The sequence below is a fragment of the Muscardinus avellanarius genome (assembly GCF_963383645.1).
Source record: "Muscardinus avellanarius genome assembly, chromosome: 2".
In the NCBI taxonomy this organism is placed as follows: Eukaryota; Metazoa; Chordata; class Mammalia; order Rodentia; family Gliridae; genus Muscardinus; species Muscardinus avellanarius.
Window position 1 is genome coordinate 1,165,131 of NC_137787.1, and position 19,285 is coordinate 1,184,415.

Below are 19,285 nucleotides of genomic sequence, written 5' to 3' on the forward strand. Positions count from 1 at the left end.
AGAAGCAGGCAGAAGCCCTTGTCCATCAGCAGCCAGGGCAGAGAGAGAAGCGGCGAGGCCGAGGGCAGCAGGGTGGCAAGCCAGCCCAGGACGGTCCCGAGTCCTGGCCTGCACGCTCCTGTTTGCAGACCTGAGACCCAGACGAAGAGGTGGCCGGGACGCCACAGGAGGGCCCGCCCCCAGGGCAAGCGTGAGCAGCACCCACTCTTCTCCAAGGTTGGCCCGGGTGGACACGGCCCATCAGTGTGGACACAGGAGGCAGTTGGAGACGCAGTCCTTCGGTGCCTGGGATCGGGCATGTGGGAAAGACCAACACCCACTGGGCCACTGCGGTCTGCAAGGCGAAGTGGGTCCTGAAACTGCCCCCGCTCAGGGCAAACAAAGCACCTCGGGGGAGCTGGAGGCGAGGGCCTGGAGGCTCTACAGGTGCAGGGGCATTCTGTCCCCAAGAGACTCGGCGCGGCCTCTGACAACACAGGTTCCTGGAGGGCACCGCAGGTGACAGGGCTCTCTGCCAAGGGGCCCAGCATAGCCAAGGGGAGGGCACACGTGCCAGGAAAGGCTCCTGCATGCCAGCAGACAGCATGCCAGCAGACAGCAGGCCTTCACAGGTCCTCAGCCAGGGCAAATGAGCTGGCTCTGCTGTGGCCACCTAGGCAGACTGCTGCCCGGTGGGCGGCAGGTGTGTCCACAGCAAGAACCTGCTCCACTGAGAGGACGCCCAGGGGTGGGTGACTGCGCAGCACCCCTCACCCTGCCCCCTGCCGGCCCCTCAGGTGTGCGCCCGGGAACCCCATTCCTAGGAGTGGAAAATGTTCGCCATCTCCATGAGCCAAGCCCCAGGCCTGTTCCCTCTGGTGGAGTGCAGGTGTGCTCAATCCCTCCCAACTTGGGTGGCCTGGCACAGGCCCCAACCTCGCATGGCCTGCCCCTGGCTCCATCAGCGCAGCCTGTTGACGTCACCAGGAGGCACAGCACCCCAGGTCCCACCTCTGGCCCTCAGCCTGGCCTCTCCATTCTCTAGCACCACCTCCAGGCCAGCCCCGCCCTGCCCTCCGCACAGCCAGCTCAGCCTTGGGCTTCGAGAGACAAGACCAGTCCACAAATTGTTCATGTTTATAAAGTCACACATCTAAAAATATTTCAAGTAATAAATAACTGACATTTGTTGCAACATACTCCGCCTGGTGTAAGGCCTCTGGAGTCAGGGAAGACAGAGGGATTCTGGGAAGCCCGTAGGTGTCCAGTTGGATTCTGGGATCTGGAATCTCATGATCTGGGGCACAGAAGAAAGATGCACCAGGGTTCTTGCTTCGGGAGGCACCTGCTCGACCCCAAGGCTCCCCAGGACAGAGCCCCTCACTTGGTCGACCAGGCACGGAGCCGCCCTGCAGGGCTGAGGCAGCCGAGGTGGGAGTTGCTGCATGGAGATGCTCCGGCCGCTGGGAGTCACCCCACCAGGCCTCTGCCACCCACGCCGGCTCATGAAGGTCCTGTTAGGTTTTCATCACCGCCATAAAGGAGACCTGCACCAGGAAGGAGCACGCTGGCCAGGACTGCACGTACTGCCTCCTCCCTCCCAGAGTCCGTGAGAACACAAGGGGGCCACCTAAGCAAGGCGCTGGGAGGCCCCGAGGGGTAAGGCTCCAGGCTACCAAGGGAGCTGAGCCGGGAGCGGCACAGATACGAACCTCCTGCAGGGCTTGGCCCAGCATCTCCTGGCTGTGAATGGACCGTCTGTGGAGACAGCATAGGTCACCCTCAGGCCCACCCTGCACACGCACGACTGTGTTCCTGGGGCACCTCCCACCCCTGCCCCTGGAGACCCAGGCGCCCCTGGCACCAGGAGGGCCGTGTGCTGGTCTAGCTATGGAAACAGCAGCGGTCACCCCCAGGCTTCCCTGGCACCAGGCAGGTAAGCAGCCTCCAGAGCCCTGGGAGGACCTCAGCCTCTCGCTGGCCACCCCACCTGTGGCCCCGAGCCGCACCTGTCCACTCTGGTTGCTATGGTCACTGTGAAGGTCCCCTCCGTGTCTGGCAGGTAGGTGGAGGGCACGATCCTGTACACTCCCGCAGGCAGGAGGCACAGCTGGCTCACTTCCTGGGCATAGCGATGCGGCACACAGCTCAGCAGGGGCTCCTGGAGCAGCAGGGGGCGTGCACCCTGGCTCTCCCCTGCTGCAGGCACCTGCAGGGAGCAGGGCTCAGTGACCAGGGCACTTGGCCCACACAAGGCCTCACTCACCCCTCAGGAGTGCCTGGGCCTGAAGACGTCAGATCCCTCAGCCCGAGGCACAGTCGGGCAGGGACCCCCCACCCCACCACAGGGAGGAGCCTGCCTGGAAGATGTGGAAGCCGATGGGGTGGAGCTGCGTGTCACCGGGCCCACAGTGCTGGTGCAGGGTGATGCGGACGCAGCGGGGAGCAGTGCCCTCGGGGACGGAGAAGGGGAGGCAGGGGTTGCAGAGGTAGGAGGGAAAGTTCCTGCAGCCCCCTGCCGTCTGGCCGGCTCTCCAGCTGCCCTGCAGCTGCACGGTCTCCCACTCGCCCGCAGGCACGACTGCACCAGGGGACATGCCCTTGGCCACCTGCCTGACGGCGCTGTGGGCACAAGCACAAGGCGACGCTGGCAGCCACTCGAGAGGCGCGTGCCAACCCAGGGCCACCCGAGCCCGCCAGCTGCCCTGGCTCCTCACCTGAGGGAGACTCTCCCGGTGGAGAAGGTGCGGAGCAGGAACTGCCCCGGCATGTCCTTCAGGAAGGTGCTGGGGACCACCAGGTAGAAACCCGGGGACAGCTCACAGTGCAGGTGGACCTCACGGTCATAGGCATGGCACATGGTGCCAGCCACGGGGGGTGCAGACAGGACCCTGGGCAAGCTGACCCGCCGCTTCTCCACCTGAGGGCAGGCAGGAGGCTCAGCGGCGGGGAGCCCTCACTCAGCCTTGTCCAGGGGTCAGCCTGGCTGCGGCAGAGGGGCCTCCAGCTCACAGGCTTCCCTCAGCCCGCGCAGGAGTCTGGCACAAGTCACTAATCTGGACAAGTCTGTTCTCAGGGGCATGGCCAGTGCAGCCAGGAACAGCAGGCAAAGAACTTTCCAGCAACTTTTTTTGCAAAAAGAAAACATCTTAGCCCAAGCCACACCCACAGAAGGCCAGAGACCAGAGGCGTGCGTCGTCACGGCCAGTGAAGGCACAGGGTTAAAGCAGATACCCGCAGTCAGGCAGGGAGGCAGGCAGCAGTCCGGCCACGCAGCCTGCTCCACAGGTGTCTCCACCGATCCCCAGGAACCAGCTTGTCTTCTGAACTAGTAGCCCAGTGTGACAGACTGAGCCCCAGACCAATCCCAGAGCTCAATGTCCAGTCACTCAGCTCCTCCCCTCTGCAGTCCCATCCACCCTGCTCCTGCAGTGGGCCTCCTGGCCTTGGCCCGGCTGCTGTCCTGCTCTCCTCTGGCCTGTAGTGTACACAGGGTAGAGCTGGAGGGCCTCAGATCAGAGCCAGAGATATCCACAGCTGCCCAGGGTGGTGGGAGATGGGACCCTGGGCAGTCACTGTGTGCCCACGTGGGTGATCCGCCTGCCCGCACATGACCACCACAGGGCCGGGGTGCGTTACCTTCCAGATGTGCAGGCCCACAGCCTGGTAGTCCTTGCCCAGAAGGCTTGCTGGGGCAGGACCGTGGCCCCCCGGGGCCCTGCCCACCATGCGCTTTGCAGGCCTCTGCAGGACGGCCACACACACTTCGCTGGGTTCCGAGAGCCGCAGCCAGAACTTGGGGTTGCAGGGAAAGCAGCTGTTGTTCCGGCAGCCTCCGGCCGACTGCCCCACGACCCAGGCACCAGGCAGCGCCTGTGTATGGCACAGCGCCTTCTCTAGCAGGAGAGCACGTCGTCAGCTCCGCGGCGGCCTTCCAGCTTGCTGTGCCCTGCACACCAGCTGCGTGGCCGAGGGCCCGCCCGTCTCCCTCCGCCAGCTTCCTGGATGGGCATACACCTGGCCAAGGGCTGGCCCAGACCTGTGTGGGCAGACTGTGCCTGCTGGCTCACCTGTGTAGAGGCTCTGCAGGTGGCCAGCCTCTGTGACCGGGTAGCCAATCGTGACCTCTTCAAACTCCCGCAGGAACTCCTCTTCCTCCACCCAGAACTCCCCTTCCTGGAGCTGGGCCAGGAGTCCAGCCGCCTCAGCTGGCTCCACATGGCTCCACCCTTCACCCCTGCAGGATGAAGGCGCCCCCTCTTAGCACGGCCACTCCCCAGAGCTGCTGTGCTCAGCCTAGGGTGAAGAGACCCGCCTTCCCGCCAGCCCGGATGGCCCAGCTGCACAGCCCCTCTGTGCTGAGATGTAGCCTAAGGCGGCTGCCCAGCTGACCTCTCCTGCCGCCCAGCCCGTGGTCCTGCACAGAGGTGCTCTGCCACCCACGGCTCGGTAGGCGGCAGGTCTGAGAGGGCCAAGGGCACCCAAGCCTCAAAAGGACCCTGCTTGAGCTGGGCCTTAAAGCAAGGTGAGGACTTCAGCAGCAGATATCCCCCAAGTTCCTGTTCAACCACCTGACACTGTGGGATCCCTCAGGAGGGCCCCAGGCCTGAGCTGTGGAGGTCTTGGGCCTCCAGAGGACCACTGAGGCCCAACAGCACGGCAATGTGTGGGCAGGTGCCACGCGGGGCTTGCCAGGGACAGTAAATTCCGCACTGCCGGCTGGAGGGGCCATAGCACTGGCAGGCGGGCACAGGGCCCGGCACTCACTCCTCTCTCCAGATCCCCTGCCAGCAGTGCCGGCCCCACGGGTTGTGAATCCGCAGCAGCAGGATGCTCTGGCCAGTCTGACTCCGGAGCTCCCGCAGGTCCGCGACGATGAAGGCATGGAACTCCCCCAGATCCCTGGCACCTGTGTGAGGAAGGGCTCAGCCCCGGGCCCCAGGGGAGTCCGCTGCACCAAGGAAGGGCAGCGGGCCCCCGCTGCCATCGCAGGTGTCACTGAAGACCCCGCGCAGGGCCAGCTCTCAGCTCATCACTGCTATTACTAACGTGTCCATGAGACCGCCTCCAGGCAAGGCCGGCTAGGGGAAGGAGACATGAGAAGGGACCAAGGGGAGGCTCTACCTGGCAAGACCTTGGCACAGCACTCATGGACAGAGGTGCAGGGGCAGGAGGAGGAGCAGGAGCCCCCGGATGACCTCAGAGCTCCCTGAGAAGGCGCCTCCGCAGCTGCCCATGCCCAGCAACAGGAGGGGAGACCAAAGGGGCAGAGAATTTGCCCTGCCACTCGGGATGGCCTTAAGCCAACTCGGGAGCTACCCTTAACCATCCCACTCCCGCACGCCTCGAGAGGGAGGCCCTATGCCCCACCCAGCGTGGCCAGTGGGCTCCAGGAAGCAGGCACCCCACAGGACTCCGCTCTCATCTTGGGTCTGTCTGCAGGGAACCCAGACAGGGCACTGCTAGCCCTCAGACACATGCTGGAGGGCCGGCAGGACCGCCCACACGCTCCAGCCTCTGCTGCTGCTCAGATAAAAATTATATTATGAAAATAACCTAAATGCAAATAAAAGATTATAAAACAACATCACACTCCTATGATTCAGTGCTTGGGAGGCTGAGGCAGGAGAGCCCAAGTTCAAGGCCAGTGTGAGGTAACTCAGCAAGACCGGTAAAAAAGTAAGAAGGGCAAGATGTACAGACCCCTGGGCTCAATCCCCAGTACCATGGGGGGGGGGGGTTTCACTGCAGTATTGTTTGTAACCACCCAAAAGATATCATATTTTCAACATTAGAAGAACTGAGAACACCTTGGGCGAGTTCATTTGTTAAAGAGATATTTAAAAAGTTTATGTAATAGCACAGTCAAGAGCATAAAATAAAAACAGCTGGGCGTGGTGGCGCAGTTGTGATCCCAGCATTTGGGAAGCTGAAACAGAAGGATCTCAGGTTTGCCGCCAGCCTCAAGGCTATGTAGACAGTCCACAACTTAGGGAAACCCTGTTTCAAAGTAAAGAAGAAAAAATAGGGCTGGGGATGTCACTCAGAGGTAAAATGCTCTGGAGTTCCTCTCCAGTACTGGGAAGAAAAAAAAAAACAAACAGAAACTGCATACACTTGCCAGGGAAAACCCAGCGCCTGAAGGGTCACGAGTGGCCATTTTTGGGCAATGTTTTGCTTTCCTCAGTGAGCCTTGTGAATGTCACTGAAATGAAACCAGGTTTGGCTTTCAGCAATGACATGCCTGACCTAAAACCCAGGCCTGCCACCGAACCCCAGCTGCCACAGTGTAGGTGCTGGAGGACTGGCGGGGCAAAGGTGCTCACTGGGGCAAGGGCAGAGCGGAGCCCTCCCCAAGGACAGGCTTCCTCTTCCTCTCGCTCCCAACAGGGCCACGGAGGGAGCTCTAGGCCAGGCCGCGGCTGTTGGGCCTTCTGTACCTGCTCGGGGGCTGAGCACCGAGCAGCTGATCAGACACCGGTCCTTCAGGCGGAGCAGCTGTTGACACGTCCTGCGCTGGCTCCTCTGGGCGCTGTCCTGTGGGCCCCCGGGCCCTGCCATGTCCTTCAGGTTCCACCTTTCTGCCAGGCCACCAGTTAGGTCCACCAGGGCATCTGCCACCTGCCCGGCCCACAAGTGTTCATAGGAGCCGTGGACTCTGCGGAGCACAGGCCAAGGGGTTCCCACTCACCTTCTGGCCCCACTTCCAGCCTTCTAATCTACCCCTGACCACCAGCCACTGTGCCCCAGCTGCCCTCTGCCCACCCAAGACCCTTCCGGCCTCTTGTGGGAGCATAGTGCAGAGCAAGAGGGGCTAGCGACTCCGAGTGCCCACTCCCTGTCACTGGCACGCAAAGCCCTGGGCTCGACCGGCCTTTCTCAGCCGATCCTGCAGCTCGTCCAGCAAGACGCCCGGCAGTCTAGGAGCAAGGACTCGCCAGCAGGACTGTGGCAAGCATGTGTGCCACCTTTGGTGGCTCATGCCCCCAGCAACCAGAAGGACGCCTGTCCTGAGTGTTCAAAAGAAATGTGGGAGGACACCTGTTTTGCAGGGTCTGAGAAAAACAAAGAGGACGACATGCAGGTGCCTGCACGCTGGACTGGGGGGGGGGGCGCACAGGCCTGTGAGAGCCCCTGCATCTGGACCTGCGGGCCTGGGGGCCGGGCCAGGAGGGGCCGCGTGCTCTGGGGCCCAGCCCGGCCCGTGGCCTCCACGCCACGCACGTACTTGGCATAGACCTTTTCCAGTAAGGGGAGCCAGAACACATCCTCTCTCTGGCACCGGGAGAAGCACAGTCTCCCTGCAAGACAAGGCAGGCGGTCATCTATGGTCACCTCCTCCCAGCGTCCAAACTGCCAGATTCGACAGGTGAAGAGGCCACGGTAGGCCTGGTCAGACCAGCTCGGCTGTCCTGGAGGGAAGACCTGTCGTGTGTGGAGAGAAGCCAAGGGCCCAGCTGATAGACAAGCAGTGCCCAGCGCGGCACAGCACCCAGTACTCCCCGGTGCCCGCTGGGCGTGAGGTCTGCTGGACCCAGGCCTGGCTGCTCCTGGGAACCCAAACACAGGATGCAAAGTCCATAGGGTTTTACTGAAATGTCTTAGGATGGCACTCGGGGAACCAAGTGTCCTCCAGAGCTTTTATAAAACACTAACCGTCACACTGTATAGTCCCAAATAAACACGACTGAATTCAAAGCAATCGTGCCTACAGTGGGCACGTGTGACAGGACTCAACAGAGCTGCGGCAGAAGGCCGGTCCCCTGCACCCGCACTAGCCAGCTGCAGGCCCACTGTGTCCACTGCGGCAGAAGGCCGGCCCCCTGCACCCGCACTAGCCAGCTGCAGGCCCACTGTGTCCACTGCGGCACTTCTCTTGGGTTTTGGTTCTGACCCAGCGGCAGGAGTGCGGGATCTGAACGAGCAGACCCGGCATGGTGGCCAGTCCACTACGCAGGAGAGGAGCACAGCGACAATGGCGCCAGCACCCTCACTGCAAGAAACAGCTGAAGCAAGGCGGCGACAGCCAGGTGCCTGCTGGACACAGTGCCCGGCACGCGGAGCTCCACGCGGCCATCGGTGCTACCATCTTAGCCAGAACTGAGCGATGGCTGCACCTTCAACTGCACACACACCTGGGGAGGAGCCCACGCAGGCGCCAAGGTGTCTGCCGGCCCCACAAGTGGTTTCAGCTGCCTCCCGCCTTTTCATATTTAGAACCTGGTTTTTTTGTTTTGTTTTGTTTTGTTTTTGTGGTACTGGGGTTCCTGGAAACCCTTCTACCTCCGGGCTACACTCCCAGACAATTATTTTTATATTTTTATTTGGAAACAGGGTCTCTAAGCCAGCAAGGCTGGCTTCGAACCTGTGCAATCCTTCTGTCTCCGCCTCCCAAGCGCGGGGATTACAAGCGTGCACCACCATGCCCGGCTAGAACCTGGTTTTTAAAGAAGAAATTAGCTGGGCCCAGTGACACAGGCCTGTAATCCCCATACTTAAGAGGCTGAGCCAGGAGGATCACAGGTTCAAGGCCAATCTCAGCAACGAAGCCAGACCCTGTTTCAAAATATTCTTTAATTTGACACAGGTCTAAGTTGTGGGGGGCCTCACTAAGTAGCCGAGGCTGGCTGAGAACGCGTGACCCTCCTGTCTCACCCTCTGGAATCACAAGTGTGCCCACCACGCCCGGCTACAGCTGGCCTCTTTTAAATCCCAAATGCATGGCTTTGGCCACGTGGAGGACCCGGGGCGATGAGGATCGCAGAGCAGAGCTCCGCCTGCGGGGCCGGGTCACCTGGGGTCCTCGGGCACTGACGCAGAGCCCTCACTAACCAGGCTGCGCAGCCAGAGCAGGGGCCCCAGTGTGAGCAGGCTGCTGCTGCTGCTGGGCAGAAGGAGGGTGCGCGGTCACGAGCCCAGGCAAGGAGCATACCTGGCCCAAGAGGTGCCGATTCTTCTGCAAGGCGGCGCAGGCGCACAGGAACCAGCAATCACCCAGCAGCCCTTGCTTCACCTGTCCTTCCCATGGGTTATCTGGGAAGAGCCGGGGCGTGGCAGAGATTTCCTGAAATTAGGAAAATCACGCAGCATTAGACCATGCCTGATGGCCAATCCTCACACAGTTCCGCTGGGTATGGTGGTGCCGCTTGTAATCCTAGCAGGTAGGAGGCTGAAATGGGATCACGGTTCCAGGCCAGCCTCAGCAAGTCGTGAGACACTCATCAATCTAGCAAGACCCTGTTTCAAAATAAAAATAGGCTAGGCGTGGTGGTACATGCTTGTAATCCCAGTACTTGGGAGGCTTGAGACAGAGAATGGCAGTTTCGAAGCCAGCCTCAGATACTTAGTGAGGGAGTATTGAAAATAAAGAATAAAAAATAAGGCTGTGGGTGTTACTCAGAGGTAGAATGCCTCTGGGTTCCATTCCCAGTACCACAAAAAATAAAGCAGGGCAGTAGGGCTGAACAATAGCTCAGAGGTAGAATACCCCCGAGTTCAATCCCTAGCACCAAAAAAAAAAAAAAAAAAAAAAAAAAAAAAAAAAAAAAGATCACACAGCCCCAAGTGATGGGGTGGGGAGGCTCGCAGTCATCCTCTCTGTTCGCCTTCCTACTGGCAAAACCCCAGCTCCAGCAGATTTCACCAAGCCCCTTCTCAGAACAGCCACTTGCTGGTTTGGGAGAGTCTCACTCTGTACACCAAGATGGCAAGTCTCCACACTGCTGGGACCCCGCCGCTGCGCTACGTGCCTCCCACAGATTCAGAGCCCTCGATCCATCCCCAGGAGATGACGGACCGCACCTGGGAGGGGGAGACGACAGCTCTGGGTGCCACCAGGCAGTGCTGAATAAAACTACGCGGGCAGTGAAGTGTCTGGGGGGTGCTAGGTTTTTATCTCCTGAAGAGAGGGCAGTACGCCAGTAGACTGGGGACCTGGACCTGGACTATCCCATGAGCCCCTTCGTCCTCTTCTCATGGTGTCCACACTCGCCTGGCCTGAGCTGCCAACCTTGCCTCCAGCTGCACTACTGACCCGCATCCTACCTGTTTGTCTAGCCACTGGGACTCCCAGCATGCCCTCCCCATGGGTGCTCAGGCACCATGGCAGATGGGTCTCACCACCGGCATACGGCGAGAGAACACCCTGCCATGTTTATGCTCTCGGACCCTTGGCATCGACCCTGCCAGGCTCCTGCTCACCCCACCGGCACACAGCAGGAGAGAACACCCCACCATGTGTATGCTCTGGTCCCTTGGCATCATACCCTGCCAGGCCCCCCCTCACCCCACCTCAGAGGTGCTGCCGTCTCGTCCTCCCTCCCTCCCTCCCTCCCTCCCTCCGTGTCCCACACGCGCCCCACGAGGCCCTCAGTCAACCTCTATCGAGGTACCTCCAGGGGCATCTCTGGGCCCTCACTATCACAGCAGATCAGCTGGCCGTTTCTGCTCCTTGATGGGCACAGAAGCCCATCCTGCCCTCCCCTTACCGCATTCTGCCCTTGAGTCTGTTCGGGCAACTGCCTGCCACAGGCATTATACCCTCCATCTCCGTTCCTCCCCAAGCCACCCTCTCTCCAGAGCTGCTGTGCCAGGGCCTGGACCATGAGCCCCCATCTCACCCCAACGCTGAGGAAGGCCTCTACCCCAGCTTCTCCTGCAGTCCGACCCGCCTGCCTGGCTCCATTGAACACAGGAGGCAGCCAACCCCAGAGCACCCCGCGTGACCTGGGACCACCACCCACCCGGGGCTCATTCCCGATTCCTCTGGGACCTGCCTATGTCGAGTGGTCACTAAGGCTGCTACTCCTCTCCAAACCATTCTCAAATCCATCTACTCCACCCCCAGACCCCCACACACTACGCTCAGTCCTCGTCTCTCCATGCCCTGACAGTCCTTTTGATTACTGCTGTCAGTACCTTGCCCCAATCTCTCTCACATCTGAACTTAACAGCCCAACAGAATCCCTCCTCTACCAAATCCCCGCTACTGGCTTCTCATTGCTACGAAAATCCATTTTTAGATAAAATCTAAATTCCCAAAGCATGGCCCATTTGGCTCTGCATGCCGTCTCTGGCCTCCTCCCAGTCCCTCTCTGTGTTGTCCAGGAAAACCAAGCTGCTTATCAGAGCCCCTCGGTGGCCAGAGTCAAGCGGTCCTAAGGACTGCTGGCCACCGGGATGTCTCCGGGAAGACTATCCATGTGAGGAAAGGCTGTTCCCCAGGTAGTCTAATTCAGCAGATAACCACTTCTAAAAAATATCGACAACGTAGGCCAGGACTTCCCTTTGTGACTTAAAAACATGTTTACAGCAAAACCCAGGTGCACAAAGTCCAAAACTGAACCTCTTCCACAGCTTTGCTTTGTGGGGTCAGCCCCGCACTTCCAAAACGGCAGCAGAGGTCCTCCCTGCCCCGCAGGAGCAGCTATGAGCAACACACAGGGAGAGGACGGCACTGGCCACCAGAGGCATGTGGACTGGATGCCAGGTGTCAACGTTCTTCAGAGTAGGGCTGGGTTTGTATCGGTGAAAACATCTCGCCTCTCCTGGAGATCGATCAAATGGTCTGCCCCTGTGGGTAAGCTCTTCCACTGAAGACACCTGACACCAAGAGCTGGGCTGATCCAGCAACTGCTGCCGACCCAGAATTGTCTGCCTATCTGCAACATACCAGCAGCCTGGTTCTACCATACTCCACTTCTAGACTAACCACAGCCAGCCTCTCCTTGGCTTTTCCAACTTGATCTGGTTAATCATCAGGGTCCCAATTTCCGTAGGGGCGTGTAGACACAAAATGTGGATTGCTATGGAAACCATGCCACGTGGGCGATCGGGAGGTCTGCAGTGATATGCTGGAGTTCTTGGGGCTAAATTTATGGGGCGGAATCGATCTGAAAATAATGCTTCCAACGCCCTTCGTAACTGCGTATCAAAACATTTTCCTTTAACTAAGGTATCTTGGCTTCGGATCTTACTATGTCACGGTGCAAATATTCCGGGGCCAATTCTTTAATTGAGAGGCAAACTGTTCAACTGACCGCAGCCTCCTCCTAGATCGGAGCTCTTGCAGGTGGAGGAAGTCATTTCGTCAGGACCCTTAGGGTCAGGGGCTCGTTCCCAATGGGCTTGAGGAGCTGCGGGAGCAGGGTGGGGGTGCCTGGGACCCCACCCGAGGGCCCGGTGGCCGAGCCCACGGCACCCGCCCGAGATCCGCGCCCGGCCCAGCCCACCTGGGGCCGCCTCCACGTGATGTCCTCCCGAAACTGGGCCAGCGGCGTGGACAAGTTGAAAAAGAGCGAGGAGTCCGAGGCGGGGAAGGCGGCGTCCTGGAAGAGCTCCCGCGCCGGCGCCGGCGCCGGCGTCTCGTCCCGGCCCGCCCGCATCGTCGGCGTCCTGGGCTCCCATCTGCAGCCCGGGGACTCGGTCACAGCCGCGGGCAGTGGGCGAGGCGGCCGCTATTCACCACCGCCGGGCCGGCAGATCCTTCGAGCGCCGACCCCGCCTCGCCTCCGCCCAGTTAATCCCGGCTGCAGCCAACCAGGACCGTCGTTGGGGTCACGTGACAGGGCGGCCCAATCGCACGCAGCGCTGGGTCGTGCGAGCGGGACTTCCAGTCTCGGGGGCGGGGCTTCCTGGATCGACTCTCGCGAGACTGCTCGGCCCCGTCGTAGTTCTCCGGGAGCTGGCGGGGCGTGAAACTGTCCGGCGGAGGCTCAGGCACCAAGTACTGGCGCAGATTGTGACCTTGTGACAGTGAGGTCAGGCCGCTCGAACTCGAGCCCTTAGAGCCGCAGGGATCGGAAAAGTCTCCTCGACGGGAGTCCCGCCGCGACTACACATCCCAGCATGCAGCGCCGCGTGCGCCTCCTTCCCAGGATGCATCTCTTCTTCCGGCCCGGGGCCGCTACTCCGCAGGGCTACCCTTGGCTGCCTGGGTTTGGGGAAGAACTACCGAGAAGTTGTCTGGGAAAGTGTGGCGAGCCGTCCGGGGCAGATCCCGGGTCCGCCACTGTGGTGTTGCAGGCGGGGCCCTGGAGAGCGAGACAGCGTCGCGGGATGAACATGGAGAAGCAGCGCCGCAGGGCTTGAGTGTCTTGTCTCCAAGCCGCTGCAGCCGGGAGCTCTGGATCTGCGGCCGGAACATTTATTTGTCCCCAGATGGCCGGGCATCTGATCTTGGTGGCCGGGTCATGACCCGGGCTTCCCGTTACGGCTCACAGCCTCTCGGTGCTTCGGGGGAGCGAGGGCCGTGGCAGCACCTGCTCGGGAATTCACCCTTGCTGCAGGAGCCTCCTGCCCCAGTTCCCAGGAAGGAAGCCGGCGGCCGGGGGTTCTCAGGCTTTCCTTCCAAGCCAGCCCCGTTGAGCTGGAGCCTTGACGTAGGGGCAGGCCGGAGAGAAGAGGACACCGCACTTTCCAGTGACAGCTGTTTGCCACCTGTCACGCGGCTCAGATTTTGCCCCACAGGCCACATTTAAGCAGCCCTGCCTGGGATCGCAAGGGTGGTCAGAGCGAAGCCGTTTTCTACATTTTAGGGAGTAAAAGTACCTACTGCTGGAAGAAAACCAACATGATCCGCGAGCCCTACCCTTAACCTTTTGCCTGCTCGGGACCCCCAGGTTCCTGTGACAGCTGCAGCTCCTCCCGCAAGAGGCTGGGCAGGGCCTCTTGTTACTAATAATTGTTACTAACAATGATTCCAGTGGCATAACGCTACTCCCTTGGACTCATCAGGTTTGGGGCCAAGATACCAGTCTCCTTACTGAGGTTCTACAAGAGGGGCTGGCCACATAGTCCAACACCTCCTCTGGGGTGTTTCACGATCACCCACAAAACACTCAAGGGCCAGCACTCTTCCAGAAGACAGTTCTGTTTCTTGGGCAGGCTGGTGATTGTGCAATATCTTTTTTTTTGGGGGGGGGTGAGCAGGATCTCACTAGGTTGATGAGAGTCTCACTACTTGCTGAGACTTCTTGAACATGTGAACCTCCTGTCTCAGCCTCCCAAGTACTAGGATTACAGGCATGCGCTACCATGCTGGCTAGTTGCACCGTATCTGAAAAGAACCAGGAAAGGCCCCTGCCTTGCTTATCCCGGATGTCCTAAAAGAGTCAAATATCTTCCTGTTCTGGGTTCTGGGTGATTGGTTTCCCTTGGGGACACATAGGGGTGTTTAGCAGAGCTGGGGCTAGCCCAGGATCCAGGTCATGGAAGGTTTTTGCTGTGCCACTTACCCGTGCCAACAGGCTCTGGAGAACAAGCAGCTTCCTGGCGCCATAAACATGGCAGGGCTGGGCCTATGCCCAGAGCCAGGCCCCGGGATCTGGAAGGGGCCAGGAGACTGCTGCTGCTGGTGGGCGGCCGTCCAGGCCAGCGGGATGATAGTGACTGGTGCTGTTTGCGCTTTAGCCAGAGATGGCGTTGAAGCAGCTCTTTGGTTGCCCTGCCCCCACTCTTTCCCTTTGGGTCCCATGGCCCTGCCCACTGCCCCAGGCTGCACAGTGCTCCCTTGGCCAGTTTCTAGAGCATTCCCTTCTTTCTCGTGCCCAGCCCTAAACAGTGGAGCCTGTGGCTTCCGGGGTTCCAGGAAGGGTGGGAAGCAGCTGAGGGTGGTGGAGTAGAAGGGGCACAGGGGTAGCAGGTTCTTGACACCGGCCCCCACAGCCATGGGCTGGGCCTGTGGCCTAAAAGCCTTGAGCTTTCACACAAGGAACACCACCTCATGTCACAGTGTTGTTCGAGGGCTGCAAGACGGACATTCCTCTCACCATACCAGTCTACAGCGACCCCACTCCCAGCAAAGGACTGTCCACCACACACGTCTTGCCCTTCCTTTCCGTGCCCATGGGTGCTAGGGGCCCAGTGGGATCTGTGCCCTGTCTGCCACCATGCCACCCCCTCTCTCTGGATGACTCCCTTGTTTTTCAAGGGCGTGTTCCCTGACTTCCTCAGCCAAGAGAATCCTCTTCTGAACCCTCTTGTCCCCATTAGTTCAGTGGGTGACAGTGAGGTCCTCGTGCTGGTCATTACGTTCTTACGGAGGTACAGAGATTGAAGACAAGTGTCCTGCCTTAAAATTGCCCACAGTAAGAGGTGGGGAGCAGGTGGTAAGCCCAGCCATAGGGAGGGAAGACCTTAGGTGCCCCTGATAAAGGACAGACAATGACAGCCGGAAGAGAAGACGGGACCTGTACTGGGCTGGAGGCACAGGGCTTGCCACGTCCCACTGGGGCGCCACACACTGCTGCCCCTTTCCTTAGCAACAAGAACCCTGACTGCAATTCTTGGTTCCTGGCAGCTAAAGTCACCTCGGCGTCTGATGTCTTCCCTAGTTCCAAGGTCAGAAGTTCAGAGGGGAGTCAGGGCTGCCAGTAGGGCCTTTCTTCAGTCCACAGAAAGTCTGAGGGGCACATCCTCCTCCAGCTTCTGGATGCCAGTGTGTATGGATGGAATGCTAGACGCTGCTACACTGGCAGCTGGGTGTGGTTGCACATGCTTGTAATCTCTCTCCTTGGGAGGCTGAGACAGGATCTCAGGTTCGAGGACAATCCCAGCAAGTAGTGAGTTTCTCATCTACCTAGGGAGACCTGTTTCCAAATAAAAATAAAGGTAGGGCTGGGATTGTAGCTTAAAGGTAGAATGCCCCTGGGTTCAATTCCCAGTGCCAGAAAAGAGGAAGAAATGGCTGCATTCAGTTTGCAACCACAAGAGGCCAAGCCTGGCGATAGAATATTCTGGTATGCTGGGAACCCAGAGCAGAAAGACAGCATGAGCCTGCTCTCTGGCAGTGCCCTTGAGCCCCTAGTTGGCAGACCCAGAGCCACTGCACCTCGGGTCTCCTGGCCATGGTCCTCTCCATGCAGCTTCACTGTTGGAGTAATTTTGAATTAGGTCTTTCACTGTAGTAAGGCATTTCTGATTATTTACTCCTGCATGAGCTACCCCTAAACTTGGTGGCTCAAAACTACTAACACGCCGGGCGTGGTGGTGCACGCTTGTAATCCCCATGCTTGGGAGGCAGAGACAGGAGGATCGTGCAGGTTCGAAGCCAGCCTCGCTGGCTTAAGAGACCCTGTTTCCAAATAAAATATATATTAAAAAAAATAGGTCTGGGAGTGTAGCCCGGAGGCAAAAGGGTTCCATCCCCAGTACCACCAAAAACAAAACAACAAAAAAAACTACCAACACTGCCTGGGATGGCGGCACAGGCTGGTAATCCCAGTACTTGGGAAACTGGGACAAGAAGATTGAAGGTTTGAGGCCAGCCTCAGTGACTTAGCATGGCCATTAACAACTTAGTGGGACTCTGTTTCCAAATAAAAAATAAATTGGGGCTGGGAGTGTAGTTTAGAAGTAGGATGCCCCTGGCTTCAATCTCTAGTGCCACACACACAAAAGAGAAATCCTACCAACATCACAGCTTCTGTTGGTCAGGGTTCAGGAACAGCTCAAGTGAGTGGCCGTGCCTCAGAATCTTTGAAAAGATTAAAATAAAAAATGTCAGGCCAGAGCTGAACTCCGAAGACTGCGCGGGGGCTGGAGAACCAACCCCAGATTCGCAGGAACGACTTCTTCTCCATGCGGACCCCTGTGAGGGTCTCCAGCATTTTTGCAACAGAGTGGCTGTGTGGAAGCAGAAGAGACCCCCTTTTGTCCCCCTTGACTCCATTTTGTCTCCCCTTCTATTGTAAGCTGCTGATCTAAAAGTTTAACCTTGTATTTTGCTGGAGGACGACTCCCCTGCCCTATGCTAATGGTTTATCTCCTGCCTGAAATTCCTGTGTCCCTCTCCTCCACCCGCTGACCTTGGGCGGAGCCCAACCCAGCACCTGGTCCCCCAGACACTAACTTGCAACCTTCCACTTCTGTAAACCTGCTCGCTTATTCCTTATAAGCCCCCCACCCCGGCCAGTTGGGGCACCCCTCTGGTCTGATTTTAGACTGAGGGCTCCGCCGCTGGCCAGCTAATAAAAACTTCAATTGGCACATTTCCCTTTGGCTCTCGAGTCTCTCATTTCTAGATAACTCTGGATACAACAGCTGGTTACTCCCAGAGCAGATAATCCAATAAAAAAGGGAAAGTGGCCCCAGGTATGGTGGTGGTTCCCCTACTTTCAAGGCTGAGACAGGAGGATCACAGGTTTGAGGCCAGCCTCCGCAACTTAGTTGTAACGGGGTCAGTGTTGAGCATGCGGGTTCTTGTTCTTAGCTAATTCAGAAAAAAAAAAAGCCAGAACTATACTACTGCGAGCTTAAGCGATTTTTATTATTACAAAGGTAGAAAGAAGGGATAGTTATCAAAGCACTACATTAGAGAGAGAGACAGACATCGTGGAGTGCCTTGAAGGTAAGACACTGAAGTTTTTATAGATTCATTATCTCTCTTCTTGCTTAACCAGTAGTCTTTCTTGGGAGGCTGAGACAAGAGAATCGAGGTTTGTGGACAGCCTCAGCTACTTAGTGAGGCCCTCTGCAACTTCTTGAGACCCTGTTTCAAAATAAGAATATAAAATGGGGCTGGGGTTGTAGCTTGGAGGTAGAATGCCCTGGGTTCCATCCTCAGTACCAAAATAACAACAAACAAAACAACAAACCAGTGGTCTTTCCATCTGCTCTGACCTGACCAGGTGTGGTCTAGCCATTATCTAGAAGGCCTTTTGATAGGACTGAGGTTCCGGCTCCCATCCAGCTTGACCAAAAGCCTTCTTCCCGCCCTGCTGCAGGTGTGGGCTGCCCCATTATCTCTGGTGTAAGCCCAAGCCTTTATTGTGACCAAGATGTGTTACTTGGTTAACAAAGTCAGAGTCAATGGTATCCTCCCCCTAGACAAAGGCCTGTAGCGGCCTCCCATGTCCTTGGGGAATTTTAGCCTACGTGCTAGAAGTTACTTATGTAAACTTGTCTTTAAAATATGAAGGCCCTGGGCTCCACTCTTCTGTGTACGTGCTGGTCACTTTGGTGAGGGGACTCTGCATTATAACAGCTGCCTGCACGCCTGGCAGCACCCATTTTTACATTTTTACTTTTTACATTTTGAAATTAATACCAAAGCAATTTTCCCAAACCCGGCACATTCCCCTTCAATACTGAGACCCTATTTCAGCAGAAAAAGTAAAAAAAAAAAAAAAAAAAAAAAAAGAGGACTGAGGGTGCCGCCTGGAGGTAGAATGGCCTGGGTTCCGTCCCCTGCACCAAGAGACATGGAGACTGGAGGCGGCCGGTGTCTCCTGCCCGCCTCAGAGGCGGCCCTCATCCCCTCACTTCACACACTGTAGGGCTCCCGGTCGCGGGAGGGAACTTGAGCTCCAGCTCTCCAGGGGGTGGGCACCAGAGCTTGGCAGTGTCTGAAGACTGCTGCAGGCGGCTGGCAGAGGGTGTGGCTGGGCGGGCGGGGCCTGCTGAGGGTGTGGCCCCGCCTCCAGGAGGGCCTGTGTGGACCCAGAGGTGAGAAGCCAGGGCTAGGGGTGAGGCAGAGACAGCTTGTCTGCAGTTTAAGAGCACTCTCACTTGGGAGCTCTGTAAGAGGGAGTCGGCCAGGAGCCGCGGCCAGGGCAGCACGGGAGGAGAGATTTGGTTTCTCCAAAGGCGCTTGGTGACTAGTCCCATTACTCAGGGAGTTGTGGGTGCTGGCGGTGGTGAAAGGGGCCAAGGGGCCTGCAAGCCCTGCAGATTAGAAGACACTGTGAGCCCTGTCAGTTTAGGAAGCTCACAGAACAGAGAGCGGCGTTGGAGGAACACTTGCCCTGCACTTAGTCGGGGACATCACTGTGACCTGCAGGGGGCTGTGCAGACCCCGCCCCCAGCAGCCCAGCGGCCACCCACCCAAGAACCTTGTCTCTGGATGCTCGGGCGGCCCCGGGCAGTGGGAGGCAAGTGCTGACTTCCCCTGCGTCCCCACCTCAGCCAGCCCGAGGGCTGCCTGTCACCAGGCACACCTAGGCCTGGCCTCGAGGGCAGCAGCCCTGGCGTCCAGAGCCCCATGCTCTGAGGCAAAGGCCATTTGGCCCTGTCCAGCAAGTGTCCTGGCCCTTCTCCGAGCCTCTGTCCCCTTGTCTACAGCTTCCTGCAGTGTCGACGGGCGGTGCTGAGGACTGAAGGAGGAAGCAGGGACGCAGCAGGCATGGGCCTGGCTATGGGTGCCAGTGCTGTCCAGGGGTGGTGCTAGTCAGCGACGGGGTTCTGGGCTTCTGCGGATGGGCGGTGACCAAGCCTGGGCTGCCCTCTGTGGACTTTCTCGGGGGTGCGGTGGTGGGCAGTCCTGGGAGTTGGCCTCTCCCCTTTCCCGCCTCAAGGTTCTGGCTGGAGG

The 19,285-nt window shown here is 58.6% G+C and overlaps 1 protein-coding gene across 1 annotated transcript; it reads right to left on the reverse strand.

The window, feature by feature from the left end:
• Positions 1-1,496: 1,496 nt before the first annotated feature.
• CAPN10 (calpain 10) lies at positions 1,497-12,362 on the reverse strand (the record flags this gene model as incomplete). Its single annotated transcript, XM_080688809.1, has 12 exons — positions 1,497-1,526; positions 1,692-1,737; positions 1,989-2,188; positions 2,340-2,601; positions 2,697-2,899; positions 3,619-3,875; positions 4,050-4,216; positions 4,747-4,888; positions 6,420-6,637; positions 7,208-7,404; positions 8,912-9,043; positions 12,210-12,362. 12 exons carry the CDS (start codon positions 12,360-12,362, stop codon positions 1,497-1,499), a joined length of 2,007 nt encoding a protein of 668 aa, XP_080544935.1.
• Positions 12,363-19,285: the final 6,923 nt, after the last annotated feature.